General features: G+C 47.2%; 1 protein-coding gene across 1 annotated transcript in view; it reads left to right on the top strand.

Moving 5' to 3' along the window:
• RXRA (retinoid X receptor alpha) overlaps positions 1–20,887 on the top strand; it is a 69,667-nt gene that overhangs the window by 27,770 nt on the left and 21,010 nt on the right. The window contains exon 4 of the mRNA XM_077835868.1: positions 14,963–15,132. Within this exon, the coding sequence (XP_077691994.1) occupies positions 14,963–15,132 (170 nt within the window). The remainder of the gene's footprint in view (positions 1–14,962; positions 15,133–20,887) is intronic.

Genomic DNA, 20,887 nt, shown 5'->3' on the forward strand with positions numbered 1-20,887 from the left:
CTGAAGGCAAAGAGTGACAGGTCTTCCCCCTCAGCATTCTGTACTGCTCCATAAGCCCTGCCTGGTGGACAGAGCTTATGCCACTTAGCTCACCATATTGACTGGGTGGGCACAGGCAATCAGAAACTTGTTCAGGATGTGTGCAGCTCAGTTGTGTCCAGGAAACAATCTGTAGCGTAGAGGGAACTGACCATTGATGCTTGGCTATCGTCTTGGGTTTGGGAATAAAAGACTCGGGAACTATGAGATCTTACCAAAGCTGGGAAAGCTCTCTTCTGAACTTGAGTGTTTGGGTGTAGTATTAACCTCTGGGCTCTTTACCACCTGAAACTCTGCTCCAGGTCCCTTAACAACGGCTCGTACATTCTCACAGGGGTGTCGGCAAGCAAACATACTGCTGCTGCTGGAAAACAGTCCCTCCACACAATGGCTGGTGGACTTCTTGGAGGTGCGTGGGCAGTTGTGTTACTTTGATCTGCGAATACCAGAGGACAGTGGCCTGATTGTCATGAGTGCTGATCGGTGATAAATTGAAGTCCGCCCTGGAACAGGAAGCTGTTTGTCAAGAGCTCTCAAAGGCATTTCTTAAAGCATGTGGGCATCTGTGTTAAAAATAGGGACTGAGGAACAGCTTTGCTAGGCCCATCTCTTGCATCATTTAAAACTGGACCAGATCATGTATTGGTGAATATACTCCTGGGGGGAAAAATCCCAGCCGGCCTTTTCCATCAATGAGCGCTAGGATTCTTTGATCACTAATCAACTGTGTCCTCTCCACTCAATAGTCGCACCTCCATGAGGGCCATGTGCTATTGAAAAAAAAAAGCATCTTGCAAAATAGGGCAGATTGATGGGGTAGTGGGAAAAGACTTTTTACAAACAAAGATCCAGGGCACGTGTCAGCTCAACTTTGGCATCTGCAGCTATTGCACCTCCCTGGGGTATTTCCAAGCAGTTGGTAATGGCTCTGATGCTAATACAGCCTGAAAGTGGGAATTGGGCTAAAAAATATGAGAGATTGAGAGAGGAGGAGGAGCAATGTGGATGGAGAAGAAATGCACCACGGAGCGGAGATATGGTTTAAGTAACAAGAACGGCATCCCTTCCCCTGTACCCCTGCACAGGGCGGCTCATTGGAAAGTGAGTAACTCCGGTTCATATACCATGCACGCACCAGAGTGCAGCACGTGGCTTTGTTCCCAGCTAGGAAAGCAACAGCAATAATGTGTTCGAGTGGGATCGGAAACTAGCTCAAGACAGTGACACAAGTGGTCAGAAGAGATGGCATGAAACAGAAAGGCTTGAAAAGAAGAGAAAGGAAAGGCCAAGGAACGTGAAGGGGAAGAACCAGGTTAAAATCCCCATTGTTAATTAAACAGTGGGTACGATAATACTTTATGCAGCAACTGGACTGCTGTCCCGCACCACCATAATCTATTCTGAATCTCGGAATAGCATTTCTCAGAAGTACTCTCTTCCCCTCTGGGCGGGGACCTTGGCCCAGATCCTTAAGCATAATTAGGTTCCTAACTGCCACTGAAATTAGAGTGTCCTTGTGATTGTATTTGTCTGTATTTGCAAAAAGAAAAGGAGGACTTGTGGCACTTTAGAGACTAACCAATTTATTTGAGCATAAGCTTTTGCTGTAGCTCACGAAAGCTTATGCTCAAATAAATTGGTTAGTCTCTAAGGTGCCACAAGTCCTCCTTTTCTTCTTGTGATTGTAGATATCTCTAAAGCTCCATGCACAGCTAAATAAATAAAAAGTGCTATATAAATAAAAAGATTTCCCTCTGACCTGGCGTACAGTAGGTCTGTTTCGGAATAGATTGCGCTTCATTACCACAGGAAAATTCTCTCCATCCGTCTGTCCATCTATCTATCTTTTCACACCCTGCCCATCACATACTGGGATTGAGTGCTGGGTCCAATGAAAAGCTTCAATTCCATTACATTAGTTTCCGGTGAGAGCAACATGCACCGTGAGAAAATGGCATCACCCCATCCAAGTTATTATTCCTGTAAGTACACATTTTCGTCTTGGAAAAACGTGCTTATCTGTATTAGTGCAGGGTAAGTGGTCATTAGAAGCTGCCACAGCCTGTTGCTTTTCCTGAATAAACAAACAAATGCTGTAACATTAGCACGAATGGAGGCTCTCAAAATGCTTCATTCTGGCAACTCTGCTGGTGGGAAATCCAGTCTCCTTTTGTCCCCATTGCTGCCCTCATTAAAATTCTTCTTGGACACAAAAGCACTTTGGGATGTTGAATCTGGCTGTGCAAATGGCAGGTGGCTTTGACGCGGTGCCCAGGGACATGGATGCAAAGTCCACGTGTTGGAACAGAACGTCATGCACATTGCTGTTTGACGGTGCCACATTTGTGAGAGACCTTAAAGGTACAGGTCACTGGGGAGCGTAAGCAGGAGGGGATTAGATCTTCTAGCTCCTGCTTGGAAGTGGCTTTGCCTGTTACATCTTCCTCCCTGCCAACCTCCTCCCCAGAAACTGAAATGGACAGAAAGGCTGTGCAGGAAAGATGAACGTAGTTGCACGGCAAAGCTTCTCATGGAGTCAGGAAAAGCAGCCAAGATCGAGCCCAATGTAGCCTGAATTCTCAAGCAAGATTGTTGGTACCAAAGGGTAGGTTACACAAACTGGGGAGCAGTCTTAGGCATGACCAAAGCAGATGGTTCTTAGGGTACCCCATCCAAAGGGGTATTGAATCGGCACTGCAGTCCCCATGGAAACTTGCAGACAAGTCAGTCGTAAATCACCGCTCTCCAGCATCACAGACCCCCCCCTGTTGTCCTTCTCCATTCCAGCAGCATGTCACCTGTTGCTCAGTCATGTGTCATTGGGTCTCTGATAGACCCCAGGACCTTTTGCTCTCAGCTCTCGGGGCACAACTGCAGCTGATGCAGTTGAGGGGGCAGGTGTTGGGTCCTGGGCTGCATTTTGGCATCTCCATGCATCTGAAGAAGTGGGGTTTTTACCCATGGAAGCTTATGCCCAAATAAATCTGTTAATCTATAAGGTGCCAGCAGACTCCTCATTATTTTGTCAGATCTCACTGAGCAGAAAAAGGACAGTCCTTTCAGAGGACGGGTTAATATAGTTGAGAGACTAGGTGAGTTACTGAGCTGGTTGCTTAGCGCACGCCCCCATTAAAGAGCACCAGGCACTGATGGGTCTGATGATGACGACCGTTAAGGTTCCATCTCAGAGTACTGACTAACGAGGGGACTTCTCTGGGAATTGGTTATCCAGCCCCTTCCCAGCTCAGAGGGCAAGGCACAGGCAGAGAGACAGATATAAGAGTGGCATGACCTCACTCCACTGGCAGAGCACCTTATATCCTAGTGGTTTAGGCATCTTCAGTCCCAACCCCAGAAGATACCTCAGCTCTTTGTAATATTGCTAAAGAAAAGTGCTAAAAAATCACGAGTCAGGCTCCACAAATGCGGAGATTGGGGTTAAAAATCATGATTATTAGTAACACTACCTTTGGAGCTCTGGTCATTCACTTTTTAGTTTTTGCGCCTGTAAGGATCACATTTTCAAGCTTTTCTCTGCAACCATGTGGGCTAAAATCTTCCTTTTCTTTTTTACTGGGAGCTGAGATTCTGGTGTATTCACACGACTCCAGGAGCTGGGGCTTTAAGTACCATGAGACTCATTATAAAATCACAAGCATTGGTGACGCGGCAGTGGTAACCAATATTTTCCCTTTCCTAGTTAAAGCTCTAATTGCCAACCTCTTGTTCTTTTCCAGCAGCTGGTGGATTTATTACTCATCCACACCCTCATGGTGGTAGCTCATCTTCACATGCTCTAAAAGATAGTGTCTTGTTATTAATTTCACTCTGCAAGGAGAAAATATCTACCTATTAAAGTGATCAGGCAAAGTATTGGTGGGGGGTGTATTTTTTTCCTGAATCTTCTTAGAGGCCACCTTTTATTCTGTTTCCTTGCTTCTCACTGGCTGCTTAAGAACAAAACCAGACCAAATCACAGGGGCTAAAAGGATGGCTGCGAAAAATACTCTGTAAAGATCTTGGCAGACTTTGTACTTATAGGTCAGAGGGAATCTCATAAAAAGTTCTCTCGTGTCTCATGACTAGCGCTTTGTGGAGGATGGAAGTTCTATTTCACAAAGGATTTTGAGATTTCCAAATCTGATATCATTCCAAATTGGAGCAAAACCTGAATATTTCCATATTCTCCGCAAAAAAAATTCTGAGAATAAATATTGTTTCCGGTTGATTGAAACATTTCATGTTGATTTTGACTTTTAATTATTTTTTTTAAAGTCTTTTCAAAATGAAAAATCAAAAGATTTTGTCCCCAAAATGTTCCAATGGGCTATTTTGACTGTGTTAGAACTTCCCCTCCCTCCCCCATTTTTCTTCTTAAATGAAAATTCTGACAAAATTAACCTGATTTTGTGAACAGAACTGCATATTCCAATGGAATATGATTCCACTGAAGTTTCTCCAGCCCGCTTTATTAATGACAGTTACTTTGTTATGTACCACTCTGGGGTAGAACTTTGACTTTGAATAAAAAATCATTTAATAAATATATTGGAATCAAATCACAGGTTTGCCCTAATCAGAGATGGAAAAGGCCCACTATATCAACAAAGCCAGGATAACATAACACAAGAACTAGGGGTCACCAAATGAAATTAATAGGCAGCAGGTTTAAAACAAACAAAAGGAAGTATTTTTTCACACAATGCACAGTCAACCTGTGGAACTCCTTGCCAGAGGATGTTGTGAAGGCCAAGACCATAACAAGGTTCAAAAAAGAACTAGATAAATTCGTGGAGGATAGTTCCATCCATGGCTGTTAGCCAGGATGGGCAGGTATGGTGTTCCTAGCCTCTGTTTGCCAGAAGGTGGGAATGGGCGACAGGGGATGGATCACTTGATGATTACCTGTTCTTTTAATTCTCTCTGGGGCACCTAGCATTGGCCACTGTTGGAAGACAGGATACTGGGCTAGATGGACCTTTGGTCTGACCCAATATGGCCATTCTTATGTTTTTATGATACAGTGTCCCCTGACGGAGGGATATTAAAACTGAAAGAATTCCCAGTTCTCAGTCACGCATCTGATTCACAGGACATCAATGTACTCAAAAATCTGCTGCTGATGCTGTGTAATAAAAGGCTCCTTTCATGAGATGAGGTTCCTGATCTTAAGGGACGTGAAACAGGGTATCTGCTGATTCCAGACCCAGCTTGGCTGGTTGAATCCTTCCCCGCTCTGATCAGCAGTAGCTTTGTGCAAAGGGGAAAGGGCAATGTTCTGCAGCCCCTTGCTCATAATTACTGTTTTTATTACAGTAAAGGCTAGACGGGCCAACTGAGATCAGATTCCGACTGGATAGACACACAGCACTGGATAGTCTTTGACACTGAGAAGTTACGATCTAAACATGAAAGACAGACTAGACAGAGGGGGAAGTCGAGGACCAGAAATTGTGGCCAATTTCACACAGCAGGTCAGAGTCCAGAACAGAACCCAGGTTTCATGAATTCCAGGCCAGCGCCCAATTCACACTGTCTTGTCTTTCACCTCTCACATGTGATGTAGGGGAGAGAGGCACAAAACTAGCCCCTCTGGCGCTGAGAATTCTTTTTCCAGTTTGCCATGCAATATTGTTGCAATTCCCCACACGATTCCCGTTCCAGTTGTGCTGCCATAGTCACGTGCTGCTGCGCCGTGGTGTTCCTTTGGGATGTTGGGTTGTCGCCACTGTACCCTGAAAAACCATGAAGGATTGCTCTGGGTCATCCAGGGTGTGAGCTGGATGTGCTGTGTACAGTAGAAGGGCCTGAAATGCAACGTCTGTATCAGAATCCACACCCTCCCCAGGTTCAGGGGGTTCACCTCTAAGGTTGGTTTCAGCCCCATCATAGAGACAGGACTAGCCACGAAGTCTGGAGCTGGTATCAGTAGTGTTCTGACCCGGAGTTTTGGTTCCCACACTATTCCTTTATCAAGATGTACAGAAGTTGCACAGTCTGCTGAGACAGGCATCCTGCAGCTGCATTGAGAAAATACTAAGAAGTGCTAGGATCCAGGCCACCCATGCCCTTTGCCTCCTTGAGAGAGTCACATTCCTAGGAGAGAGGACAGTAGGGTTATAATCTCATGAGGCCTTCCCTACACAACTAACACACTTTGAGAGAGCCGTCCCTTAACGTCATTGTATAGTGTCCTGTGGAGGGAACACTCTCCCACCCCTTGTAGAGAGGGACCCCTTTTTGAAATGACAAAACCAAGCCAAAATCTTTGCAACTATGTGTAAATAAAGGAAAGACGAAACCAGCATAAAAAAAAAAAAAGCAGCGACCACCAAACGATATAATGATTTTTGTTTCTAAATTTTATTCTGTTACAGGGATGGAGCACCATCCATCCCGGCCCACAAGACTTCTGGGAAGCCAAGAAGAACAAGGTATTCCCATTTCAATATTACCAGACAAGCTGCCATGCAGCTACCAAGTTTATATATCTATATATCTAGAGTTAAAACAGCCACCGCCAAAATCTAATTGCAAACTGCTCCATGTACTCTGTCAGCAGGCAGTGCCTTTTCCCCTGTGACTAGCCCCTAGGCCAGGCGGGAGTAGGGAACAGATTCAGCAACAGTGTCCCAAGTCTACATGACTAGGGCTTCCCTGACAGCCACTAAAGAACTTGTCCCTGGCACCCTTCTCCCAGATTGCATGATAATAAGCAGTCCATCTGCTTGACTCCCAAAACTAGCAGATCCATCTGTATCCTCAGCTTTCCCTCCCAGCTACCTCCTAGTCCCCCCCAGTTCAACCCACCCCATTGTGTTCTCTGCACGTAAAAAAACAAATGGATCCCCCCCTCTTTCCAAACACACACGTTTCGTTTAGAACATCTCTCTCCTGTGGACAAGGGTCAGCTCTGGTTAGGTTTCTCCAGGCACGTGGTGGAGGGGGAAGGATTCTCGCCCATGGCTGAATAGCGGCAGATGAACATACTGTAGAGATCTCCGCTGGAAAGAGCTTGGGGTTCCAGGTTGGAGAGGGAAAAGGAGGCAAGGAAGAGCTGGTGGAGTAGAGGTGTCTGCATTAAGGAAGCCTGGGCCTGAAGGGTTAAACCCAGTCCCTTCATCAGGTTTGCTTGCTCCTTGCAAAGTGCAAATTCTGTTTCTCCCTCTCTCTACCTCTCACCTTCTCCTTGAACTTCTGAAGCATAGGCATATTACCTCACGCACTTGGTCTCTCTAATATCCTGGGACCCACCTGGCTGCAGCAACACTGCACGCTTGTGTAACTAGTCATCATTTTATAGCTGTAATTTGTCTTCGCCAGGGCACATCTAGAGATGCCGAATCCTCTTTATTGTCAGTGATGATCATTTTTGTCTTAAAAAACAAGCACCAAACCTACAAAAAGCGCAGATATCTGTGGCAGGGTCTAAAAGTCGTCCTCTGTCCGGCGGCTGTTGGCAGCCTGCGTGAGACGCATTTGTGGGCCTCAGCGTAGAGCCTACGCATCACAAATATCCTGGCTGCTAGTAGCTTAGCCGTTGGCAGTCTCAGCTGAGAAGCTACAGTATGAATGGGCCATGGAGGCAGAGCTCATCTCCCATCCGCAGAGGTCCGGACTGAGACGATATTGGGAAGTCTGCACTGCCCATTAGGGTGGATAAACTGAGGACTTTGGCTGACAGGAGTGTTGATCCAGCCCCTGGCATTCCAGTCTCTTGTCCATGCCTGCGTCCAAGCAGGGATCCTCTGGGAAGCATCCACTGAGTCCTTGGCCTCCTTGCAACAGCAGCCGTTGTCTGGGGTTTTTTTGCTCGGTGTTGCCTTCTGGTTCCTTCCTTTGACCCTGCCTTCCGTTGCCGTTTGGTCATTCTTTATGCTGATATCTGGTTTCTGTGGCCCCTCCCGCAATTGAGGGGGCGGCCTTTCGTTCTGGTAGACTCCGCCCACCAAGCCCAGTCACCAGATGGGCCGGCACCTTGCATCTGCACTACGTTCATACACAAAAGGTCGGAGGGGCTTAGGCTCTGCTCCACACAGAACACCACTCAAGGAGCTGCCGAGTACTTGCTGCTCTGTCATCTCCCTGCTGTGACCTATATGCAGCAGACACCCCAAGCATGTTCTCAACACTAGTTAAAAATGCATCCGTGAGAGGAAAACAGCAATACCCCTTGTCTGTCTGCAAATAGCAGCCCATTGCCTGGTCTCTCCTCTGGACGTTCAGAACAGTGATGGTATGAAGAGCGTCCTTTGGGTCACTGGGGCACTAATGCCCATGTTTAATCAGTTCCGTTTCCTTCACACTGCATACAAGTCTCCTTTGATTGGTTCTGTTTGTTTGTTTTTGTTGGCAATGCTGACCTAAAAAAAATGGACCCTGTGGCATTTCTAATGAGCGTGCTTAACTGATTTCCATACTCAGGGCTCGGGGATATCACTTGCTAACACGTGCTCAGACAGGCCACGTGGGGCTTTAACATCCAGTGCTGAATCAATAGGGAATAGCTCTCCAGTTGATAACACAGCTTGGGAGGATGAGCTAATTATTCCGTGTGCAGCAGAGCGGTCCGGTCGCTGCTTCATAGCTCAGCGCACATCTGCCTTTCGCCCATGGTGGGGCACTGCAAGGTTCCAGAGCTGCGGGACTGCTCCTCAGGAGCATGCCCTGAGCCCAGCACAGAGCCTGAGAGGCCAGGCAGTGTTGCAGGATGGAGGAAAGCGAGAGGAATTGCCTCACTCACTTGCAGGGCAAGGAATGACTGCAGCAACTGCTGCAGCCCTGAAGCCAGCTATGTCGGGGAGAGCATGGGCAGAGCTGCGTGGCAGCAGATCCCACCACCAACTATGCCCTGCCCCCTGCAATGACTGCATGCTGTCATACAAGGCAGGCGCTTGCAGGGAGCATTGTTCTGTGACACGCACAGCTCCTCTCTGCAGGAGTGTTCCACGGATTCTGCTAGAGTGCTTTTGTGGCCACAGGGATGGGGCTGGAATGGTTGTTAAGGGGCTGTCCAATTTGAGCTTCAACCCACTGCTGTGGCTGCCGCCACTGTCTCCGTGAAGTGCTGATGCTTTGAGGCCTTACAAGAAAGTTGGCTTCCCAGTCTGGGGCACAGGAGCAGCTTCTGCTACAGAGATCCCTCATCCGGAAGTGTGATGTTGTAAAACTAACAGCTGCAGGTGGTGCATTGAACTGGGAGGGAGGTACATGTGCTGTGATTTGATTGTTTCATTTTTTGGAGTGCCCCAGCGATGGGAGCGAACGTGCACCTGGAGGGGAGAACCCAGGCCATGTGTCAATCTGATTACGTGGAAAACCTTGCCTCATGTTTAGGATGGCATGGCTTCTGCTTCATTCTGTCCGCCCCTCAGGGGTGCAAATGTGCATGAGATGTGAAATCCAGCGTGGACACGCAATCCCAAACCTTTCCAGAGCAATCGCTGCTTTCACAGTCATCTTTGGAAACCATTCAGGCTCCAACCCCCACTTTGTGTTTGCATATCCCATCGCTTCAGCATGCGGTGTGTCCCTGGGGGACGCTTGCATGAAAACAGGGGGGGTAAATTCACTGATACGTTCCATCTGCTTTGCACTGCCCCGCTGACAGGATCCATCTGCAAACTTGGCTTTAGTGGCTGATGAAACCAAGTTGACAGCTGTTTTGCATCACTTGAGTGTACCAATGAAGGTGGCCTCAAATCTCCCTTTCTAAAGAGCTCACCTGCTGCTCTGGCCTAGTTCTGTATGATCTGGCCTCCCTCCGCACTAGTGCTCTGTCTAGTCTCCTGAGTGATCTCCCTTAGTGAGGTACCCCCTTCCTGAAGTGCCCCCACAATCAGAATGTTTTCCTGAATGTCTAAGATAAGTTTTCACTTTCCTGGTTTCAGGCCCATGACCTCCTTGTTAAATGATCTAATTCCCCCCCCCCCCCCCATTCTTGTATGTTACCGCCTCTTCCCCCCGCAGGTTCAGCATGTCTCAAACCTGTGGCATCACGGTTCTGCATTCTGTGGCCCATCAGAATTCATGGTGACAGGAAGAAGAGAAATCTCCTATAAATCCAAACATTTACCCACAAGACTTGTTACTCAATTGCCTAGTAGCATAGACAATGTAATGGTTAAAAAACAAAGTGTTGGAAGTGAATCCAGATGCATGTTATTCTAGCCCTGGGCTTCTCTTGAGTAGAGACTGTTCATTGGGCAGAACTTTCTGATATGGGCAAGAATCCACTAAAGACTGGAATGAGACTGTTGTGCTAGTTTTCCTTTGTGACTTCGTCCAGATTTGCACCCACATGCGTGATGCGTTTCATTCTCGCTGCGGAGGGAGGTAGAATTCGGTGATGATGGAAAATCGTAGCTATCGCTTTTCATTGTTGTCAGACCTTTAGTTTTCACGTGGTTGGTAAGAGGAGCGGATGGAAGGAAGAGCTTACAAGCGATGGGGTGTGTGTTTGTGTGTGTGTGTGTGTGAGAAGCTGTGGTTGGAAAGGAGAGAGGAGGAGGTACCCATGTCAGAAGAGGTGGGGGAAAACCATATTCTGATATCGGGGAACTCCCTCTCTTTAAAACAGACCACAAAACAGATTATGCTACCCCGTCACACCTTGTGACCCTGGAAGCTCTGAACCGGCAAATAAGCAAGTTTCCTCACTGGGAATTTAATGCATGGTTTCTGTTTTCATTTTGGACCGGGGGCATTTGATGACAACGTGTTACCTGCTTCTGCTAACCAGGTTCTGCTGGGCCAGAGCAAGCCTGCCTCAAGGGTTTAGACTTGGGTTGAGCAGAATTGAGAGTCGGCTTTCCACCAGCCATAAGCACAGACTGCCTGTGGAACAAACTTTTTGGTGTAGTGCTTTTCAGCAGTGATCCCTAATAACAACAATACTTATATAATCTCTCCCTCTCTCTGGCTTCTCTGTGTCTGTTCCATCTGTTGTCTATCATTTATATCATCAGCCAGATTCACTTTCTTCACTAGCAAAGCCTATTCAGGTGTCTCCCTGTCCCATCATGTTCTGTAAGATCTGCTCTCTCCATACCCGCATACAGCTTCTCATACCTGAGGGCATTTCAGTGGGTTTCCTTTGGGTCAGGATTCATAAATCTAAGGTCAGAAGGAACCACTGTGATCACCCAGTCAGACCTCTTGAGGTCATAGAAAGTCACCCAGTGACTCTTTCATTGGGCCCAATAACCTGTGGTTGAACTAGTATGTTTATTTTAGAATGACTTCCAGTCAATGTAAAAACTCCTGATGAGGGAGAATTTAGCCTGTTCCCTTGGTAATTGTTACTTTCAGAGCAAGGACTTGTTGTCTGCACTCTTTCTTCGGAACTCGCTGCTATTGTATATTAGATCTTTGTAGCTTAAGTCATTGTTAAAATCCCATTTGCTCAGGGCTGCCTCTGTTGTAAGTTTTTAAATTGGGTTTTTGGCTTGCTCAGCGTCATTTGTAGCCAATTTATCTCCTGTAACATGCCCAAAGGAGTTCCAGTGAAGGGGGCCGCATCTGTGAGATTGAATGAAAGGTTGACATTATGAGCAATAAAGTTCTAGGCTTATGACAGTTGAGAGCGAGAGAGGCACCTCCGTCCCCCAGTAACAGGGAGATTCAGGGTCTAATGTCAGCCTATAAAAGTAAATAGAAAAATTCAAGTCAGACCAGGGCCAGATCCTAGGCTAATGTAAGATCAATTGGATCTATGCTGCTTTAGAACAGCCGAATATCAGGTTCTGACTCCCCACTTAGCAGATGTTGCATTGTGCCTTTAGAGATGTAGCAAACACAGTACAACACTTTAGATCAGTTTGCAAAACTAAGTACTTATTTTTTACATAGCACCTTTTATCTCAAAGGATCCCAAAGCACTTTAGACACTATAGAGATATGTAGTTACATATATATCTATGTACAAGAATCACTTTGCCCTCCACAGAGGTGCATCCACCTCTGGGGTGGAATGTGATTGCTGTTTAACAGCAGAGTGACAACACTACACTACAGTTTAAGACTGGAGGCTAACGATAAAATTGAAAAGCATTTGCATGATCTAGATATAGAGGATGAGTTTAAGACTAACACGATTGCCATATTCTGTTGTGTAATCTTTTAGCATGTGTTTGAATTTCCCATATTTTTTGCTGTTTTATGTTGCCACGTGGCATGGAGCCAGTTTACCTGATAATCTGATTTAAAAGCTTTATTGTGTTACGTACTGTGCCGATTTCAATGGAACAATCTCTGTGTCCTGTTACTTCCCATTAGTGTCACATAATCAGCTTCATCCAGCAAAGAGATAATGGATTAGGATAGCTGCTAATAGTGTTTTCTCTGCATTACTGAGCTTCTTTCAATATTGAGCAAAGAGCTGGGTGAAATGATGCAGTTGTTCCTCATGGCAAGCAATGGACACTCCATGGCTGGAGTCATTCTGGACTAGAATGGGCTAGATCAGTGCTACTCAAAGTGGTTGTCCGCGAGCCATCAGCTGCCGGTCTGTGCGTACACTGGAAAAAAAAATGCCAGTCCCCCACATCAAATAGCTTGAGAAGCACTGGGCTAGAATGTACTGCAGGAAACAATTCTGTACTAGGGAGTGGATGAATGAGATGTCTGTTGGCTCTTTTCCATTTCTAAAGCTTGATTTTGTATTTGGAAAGATCAGCTAATGCAATTAGCTCCATAATGTGCTGCTTTCCTAGGTTATTGCCATTAAAACGGTGTGTGCTACATTTAAATGGGGACTAGCGTGAATGATAATAATCAATAATAACCCACTTACACAGTATTTTTCTTCTTCAGAGCACTTTTTCAGACTTTAGCTAAGTCACAGGCCTGTCATCCTTGTGAGATAGGTAAGATTATCCTCATGGCATAGATTTGGGGAACTGAGGTAAAAAGGTTAAGTGATAAGCCCTTGGTCCCAGAGGGAATCAGTGTCAGAGTAAGAACCAGAACATAGGAGGATCCTGTCTCCCAGACCTGAATTTAGACGACTAGGCCATACCTCTCTCAAGGGAAGAAGCATCTTTCAGTAAAGTATGTGGCATCTTATGTTGTCTTGGCAAATGAACATGTTATGGTCCAAGAGAGGCGTGGGGAAGCCAGCTCTCTGGAGACAGAGACTATAGGACTGTGCCGATACCTCCGGGCAGCAAACTGGGAATGCGTATTGCAGTTATGCCCCCCGTCTCCACATACTGGTAGACAGTGCCACGTGGCTGGCAGTGTTACTGCCTCAGAGGGGAGGAAGGGTTGGCACGCTCTGCATTCCCTAGGAATCCCCTTGCAAAAGGCCTTTCTTTCTTGATCTGTGGGAGGTCTGGTGGCTGCTCGGGCACTTTCCTGCTGGCGTCTTGGGATGACAGCCAGGTAGGGAGGCCTGGAAAACAAGGGCTTTTGCAGTGGCTTTTCCCATATAATTAAAGGGTTTGCTTTCCAGATCTGTTGCGTTCCCTGGATGTGGTGTGGACAACTCGGGAGGCATTCCCTTTCCTCAGTGTTTGTGTGTGACTCAGGGCTGGATAGTGCACTGTAAGGTTCCGATCAGCTATCTTTTAATCTCCAGTTCTCGCTTGGTTTCTTTCCCCCTCCAAATGTCACAAGGGAGTGAATGGGTTTTTTTTTGCCCTTCTATGCTTTTTAAAATATTGGTGACTCATTGTCGCTTCTAATGCCAGGTTCTAGAGGGACAAGGATGTTCAAAGCAGAGCAGACACGTGGCAAGATGGGGATGGAATTCAGGCGAGACTGGACCAAGCTGGATGGGTGGGAGGGTTTCTTAGGCTGCGTGTTTTGCTTGTCTTAACACATGACATCAAAGCCCTGGACAACACGGAAGGGACTCAGGTGCAGAAAGAAACTCCCTCTCAGTGTCGAGGTGGCCAGTCTTCAAAGACACAAGTGAGGAGAAGGACTGTCTTGAGGTGAAGGCACAAGTGCTGGGATTCAGGAGGCTAGGGCTCAGTTCCTAGTTCTACCACTGACTTCCTGTGTAGCCTTAGGCAAGTCACTTTCTCTCTCCCTGACTCAGTGCCCCGGCAGTAAAATGGGAATAACGCTTCCTTTGTGTGCCTGTCTTGTCTATTTAGATGCTCAGCAGTATGGGGCAGGAGTTGTCTCTTACTTAGTGCACGTACAGCGTCTAGCATGACTGGGCCCTAATCTCAGCTGACGCCTCTAGGTAATAATGGCCTGGTGGCGGCCATCAAAGGCAGTGGAAATCAAGTAGCTGAAAAACCCTGCGTGACCTCTTTGGAAATTCAGCCTGAACAGCCTCCAGAAATGGTTGGGCTATCTGGACTCACACTTTACAATTATTATCTTCTTTCTTTTCTTCAGGATTGCCCCATCCTGCCACCCAGCCGCCCCCTTTCCTCTCCCTATCCCAGCACTGATCCATTCCCTTCAGCTGCATCACCTGTGTCCAGCCCCCTCCTTAGCTCTTTACTGCAAGTTCCTTAACCTTTTAGCATTTCTTTCCAAGAGAGGGGTTCTTTGCAGCTGCCCAAACTTTGGTCAAGGACAAATTTGGGGGGCGGGATCTGGAGAAATCTCTTTAGGTTCTACTCCCAAACTCGTCTGCAGAGATGCACATGCCCAGTCCAGCTCTGTTCTTGGGCCACGAGAACTGTACTGCAACTCCTCTCAGAACTAATGCTTGCTTTGTTCCTCAGTTGGGTTCCAGAGGTCGGAGTCCCCGCTGGCCATGCCAGTGAAAGGGTTAAGTCAAAGCGAACCCAGGCTTCCTACATGCCAGCAGATGCTTGTGCTACCATAGGTCAATGTTCCTTTCGATTCTGAAGCCTAGCGATCCTCACAGCTCCCCAAATCTCAATATTTTAACTCCCCATCCCAGAGCTGCGAACCACAGACTTACGGTGCCTCCCTTCTTCCCTGTTTGTGTCTGCAGCTGTGCAGGAGGAGAGGCAGCGAGGGAAGGACCGAAATGAGAACGAGGTGGAGTCAACAAGTAGCGCCAATGAGGACATGCCCGTGGAGAAGATCCTGGAAGCTGAACTCGCAGTGGAGCCAAAGACAGAGACGTACATTGAGGCAAATATGGGCTTGACTCCTAGCTCGGTAAGGACGCCTGCCCCTTTCCCCTGTGCGCTAATGCCATCCCATTTGTGGGAATGCAATGGAGTGAATCGGTGGTAAGGCCTTGAATGCTGTCACTGCATGACTATACAGACAAGCATGGTTAAGGGGAAAGGGGGGCCTTGGGCACTGGGACCGCAGGAGAGCTGTGTTCTAGTCCCAGCTCTGCCACACCTATCTGTGTGACCTTGGATAAGATGTTTGATTGCCCTGTGCCTCAGTTTCCCCATCTATAAAATGGGAATAACACTTCCCTTCCTCCTAGAGGTGTAGTGATGAAAAAACCATTGCATGTCTGTGAGGTGCTCAGGGGCTAGTGATGAAGTGCGGTTAGGAGCATACATAGAAATGATCTGTATTGTGGGAACACAGCTTGTTCTACTGCATGCTATATAAACAATGGAGTAAAAGCCTTGCCTTGAAAAGCCTGCAATGAAAGGAACCCTATAAACACACCCTTTATCACTAAAGTGCAAAAATATTGCTGTATGTTTTTAAACACCACAAATTTGAGGATTGTTTGGATCCACTGTAAAATTTATATATACTGTATATATATGGATGAGGGCTTGGACTTTAAACCCACTCAGTGTTCTGAGGTGTTTGGATCCAGAGTTGTGGTTCAGCCCCTTCGAAAGGTGTGGACTCTAGTGGGACCCTTTTTGAACAGCAGATGCCCCATAAATAACCCACACATGGTCCCACCACTCCCATTAAAGAGCCCTGATTTATAAAGAGCATTTGTTTTTCTCATTTAGGTGGTTGTTCTCAGCTATAACAACTCAGGCCTTATAGTCTATGAACTCCTGCTCCTCTGAGAATAGCTGCCATATTAGGGGAGGTCACCATGCAGTTTGAGCAAATTTATAATGCATCAGGCTCAGTGGGTGTGGCTAGTGACTCCATCCCAAAACCCTTCCCTTGGTTTTAACCAGGGGAACACTGGGGTGCTGGAGGACTGGGAAGTCTCTTAAGTAGAAACAACTGGTTGGAGGGAGGGGAGAAACAGTTGTTGTCATTTTACTTTTTTGCCTATGTTGTTTGAGCCGATATCAGTCATGCATATTGAGTTTGCAGCTTCACTTGTGAAAAGGGCAGCCCTATAGAATGGCTTGATATATAAAAACAAAAATGGAAGTACCTGGCCTGAATGAGTTTTTCCTTGGGGGAGGGGATAAGGGCCTTATAAAGTTCAAATGGTCCTAACTCTTCACAGTCTTGCTGGTGGTGGGGTGGAAAGTATAGGTTTCTTACATTTCTATGCAGTAAAGCTCATAGGAAGATTTCTGATTATTAGCATTTAGAGATCTTTGCTATAATGCATTGTAGTTATGTTCCTTCCACTGCCAAACATTCAAAAGTCATGCATCAGGCCCCCAAAATTGTATGATTTTTTTAAAGTAAACTAATAAATGGGGTGGGGGGTGTATTTTTTTAAGCCTTTAAAGTAAACTTGGGTCACATGTTTCCAACTTTTCTCTGTAATTATCAGGGCTACAAACTAGGGTGCTGTTTTAAAGGAAAGCTGAGCTTTTCGTGTTCTGCCATGACTCCAGCATCTGGAGCATTAAGAACCACATCAAGTATTGTGAGGCTTGTGGTGCAATCATGAGAGCTGGCAACACTGAGAGTTATGTTTATGCACTATGTGGTGTTAATCATTTTGCTTAATCTTGTTAAGGATTTGAAAGTTTGATTCTGACTCAAGTGACACTGGGCACTTCAGAGAATAAAAAACTGCGGGATAAGATAGGGTGGAGGGTGAACGCTCAGAAAGCAGCTAATAGTTGGGGGGGGGGGGAAGGGCAGAGATTACTATATTTTTTTCTTATAATCTATGCATATATTGTATATAAACCATCTACTTGAGCCAGTCTAGCAATGTTCTTCTGTTTCCTAATAGAGAACACAGGCTGCCCTTTAGCTGGGGAAACATGTTTAGTTTTTTGTTTTTTAATTAATTTCTCCTCTTGGGGAAGAGAGTCAAAGTTTAAACTGTCAAAAAAAGAAGAAGATTCATGACCGCATGCTAGTGGGGCAGACCCAAACTAAGTGGGGTAGGTTTGGAAAACTTTACACTCACTGAGCTTTGCCTGCCCCCGATCCTGGCACAGCTGAATGTCGTAGAGAACCACCAGCTCTCCACATTAAAATGAATAACTTCTGCACCACTAGTGGTTTGAGGCCCACTACGCTCAGATCGAATAGATCGGCAGATACCGTCTTCTAATCAACTTGCAACATGTCTGTATACTGCTACAAACTAGCTGATCATTTCTTCAGGTGTTGTAGGGCAGAGCCATGCATAGTAAGGGAGATGTTTGCAGAATGTATATGAGCTTCCACTAAAAGTCTTTTGTCACTGCACATGTTCTCCCCAACAGCTTCCTCATTGTCTTCTGTAACCGGAAATCCACGCTGATGATGTAGATTTTTTACCCCAGATTTAATTGCACTATTTCTCCCAGATCCTTTTCCATTCCTAAGGCCTCTTCCTTCAAGAGGTGGTGCTGGATGATGGCAAAAATCTCTACTCAGCTCTTTGCCGAGAGGCACCTCTGCTTTTAATTGTAAGAAGCGTGGGGAGCATGTTCTAAGTCAGTTATTTTGGTTTACTCCGAGCCATGCTAATGTGTCCAGAGCACTCAGAAAGATGCCGTCTCTCCGCTCTAAACTTTGAGTTGCCCTCGTAGTTTATTGTGCTTAGCTCTTCTGGACAAGGAACTGTGCCCGTTTTATTTGTGCGTGAAGCCCCAGGCACACCTATGATGTTGCGTGACATTCGGCAGCACCTGAGCTCTTGGCACCAGCACTGCAATGGGACAGCGATAATATGTTGTAATATCTTATCATTCTGTAGCATTTTTCCCAGTGACTCTGATACGCTTTACTGGATATCTATGAGAATCATGAAAATGCAGCCACTTTTGGGGTGGGGTACGGCAGCTCTTTCACAGCACGCAGCAACGCTACAAAACAACAAGAGCTGAGCATAGGACTGGGAGGAGGGAATATCCTGTCTGGTGGCACCTCAGAAAATCACAGATGAAGCTACCAGCCTATGAACTGCTGTGTGCGCCTCTGACTTGTATCGGATAGCTCAGTGATGCACCAAACACTGGGCTCAGATGTACCCTCCTAGGTGTTGGATGCCAGGCTTCCGTTCCTGTTCAAAATAAACAGCAGAGCATCCCCATCCCCATCAAGCAGTCGGGGCTTCCCTGCAGGGAGGAGCTGGAGATCTGTGCCTCAGTTAATGATGGTGCCTCTGATACTATTCGACTGTGTGGGCGATCAGGATTAAAAATACTTCAGGGGGAGTTGTCGCCAGAGTTGCACCAACTTGAAAACAAACCCCAGAGAGGGAGCTAAAATAAATGGCTTCATCTGGCACTGTCTCTCCCCTAGCCTCCTGTAGCAAATTGAAAGCTGGTTCCTGCATAATTCAGCACACATTACGGTGAACAAGGATGTGTGCCGCATCTCAATAGAGGCGGGAGGCTTGTTGAAATGTCCTGTTATTGTCAAGCGGCTTCTGTCAATTATGTGACATTTGTAGCAGGTTTAGCAGATGTATGAGATCAGTGGCTAAGCAGTGAGGAGGCTACAGGGTGGGTAGAGAGGAGAGTCTGCTTTCCCCCTGGAGAGCTGTTGTGATGGAAAGGCAGACAAATTCAGTACCTAATAGATTCAGCATAAAATACAAGCTGATTCCCGTTAGCCCAGTGTGTTGGGTCCTTGTGTTGAAGCCCCCACACCTCGATGCATCTGCTCTCAGCACTGCCACATGGAATTCATCTGGGAGGATGGAATCAGCTGTGATTCCAGGGACTTTCTCCCAGGGCTGTGCCAGATTGGGCTGGCGAAAACAAGGCCTTGTATGAACTAACCCTCTCCTACAACCTCCCTGCCTGTAACCAGATCCTTCCCGCCGGGCTACAGTTGCGTGCCTGCAATCCTTGCCCAGGTCTGTGAGGCTCTGTAATCTCCGGGAACTGCCCAATCCTATGTAAACCTGGAACAGTAGGAGCAGGACCTCAGCATCGCTCTCCAAGTGGACAGCAGGGGAGGAGAATAAGGGAATTCGCTCCATGTGTGGCCCACCAGCACCAGAGCCCAAACAATCCACCCAGCAGCAACTGTGAGCGGCTCAGGCTGAATGTGGGCACACGAGCAACATCCAGGGCAGAGCAGGGCTCTGTGTGGGCTGTGTAAAGACCTCAGGCCTCAACTGGCAGGGGGCACGTTGGGGAGAAGCTGTCCTAGGTTTCCCAGGGTTTGAGAGGGGAATTGGAGCAGGTGTGGCTTGTCTCTGGTGAGCTGGCCCAGACCATTGTTGGAGCTGAACGCTGGCTGCAGGGGAGATATTGCAGGTTCCCGCTGAGCCCGCTGGGTGGCAGGAGACAGTGGGATGGGGGAGGGGAATACTAGCTATAACAAAACACTGCATTGACCTGAGTCACCGGACTCCCATGCTCCAGTCGCCTCTCCCGAGCAGAAGGGCTCTAATGCTGCAGTGACCGAGAAGAGACCTGCCCATGAAAATGCTCAGACCTGTCCATTGCACACAAGCTCTGAGAGTTGTGGTTTAAACGGTCGCCCTTAAAACACCTGCTTGGAGAGCGATCGCACCCAAGGGCGGCTCTTTAGTGATTGTGGGTAGCTGCTAATCGTGACGCTGAGCAGTTCTGTCATTTCACACGGCGCCCTGTTTTAAACGGTCTCGGTTTCACGCAGCGCATATTGCAAAACCCTCCCGTGACACTGAGCAGCGTGGGGATAAGCTCATCATGGGGCTTCTCTCGAGGTCTGCACCCAGAGCCACTAGAGCACCTTCATGCCGGGTGTTCTTGGAGCAGCGCTCTGTCCCATCTGTAGGTAGCTGATCACCTCCTGCTGATCACCTCCTTGGCAATTAGAGGCCAGCATTAAGGTCTCTCTACCGACTCCTATAACTCAGCAGCATGGAAAGGAGGAATTCTGTCTCTCCACTGCTATCCCCTTGTGTCACTGCCCTTCCATGCCTATCAGCTGACAACCCTGTGCCTAGGGCTTCTGCAATCTAAGTCTCTCCTCGGATGGCCTCCTGGGCACTGAAAGGGAAAGCTTGTAACTGTGATCGGCCTTATCCTCAGTAGCTCTTATTTGGCATTTGAAGGGAAGGTTCTGAGTGATCGTTTTCTGGAAGATGCTTCCAAGTTCCTCTTTCGCCAGCAGGATCAGGTGCCTGACTGTCCTTTAATGCTATCATACGCTGATGCTTTGCCCTTACCGTTTACTGCAAGGCTTGGGAATCACTTGCCATGAACGAGGAAGGCTTCCAAAGACTCTAAGCCCAGCTTGCTTTTTGGAGGTAGGCCGGGCTGCTGTAACCTTAGCTGCTTCTCATGCTACAGTGATTAAAATGAGGCCAGTAAATGCCATAGCTGTTCCCGGAACAGAAATCGGAGGTATAATTAAAGCACGTTGGATGGATTATCAGTCTGTGACAGGCCTATGTCGTCTCTCTCTAGCCTGTAGCATGCGCTGGGCAGAATCTTGGCCTTGCTGACACTTGCTGTTGTCTCCAAGGGCATGATCCCTCCAGCAGTGGCCCCCTCTGAGGAATTTTAAGCAGAGCCCTAAACTGCTTTTAAAGAATCACCACCGCCATGTCAAGGCAACGAGGCCTCGCTGATAACTAACTCGCTGCACTATTTGGGAGGCCTTTTCCTTATGGATCCCGGTAACCTACTCA

Source organism: Eretmochelys imbricata, chromosome 16 (genome assembly GCF_965152235.1).
Source record: "Eretmochelys imbricata isolate rEreImb1 chromosome 16, rEreImb1.hap1, whole genome shotgun sequence".
NCBI lineage: Eukaryota > Metazoa > Chordata > Testudines > Cheloniidae > Eretmochelys > Eretmochelys imbricata.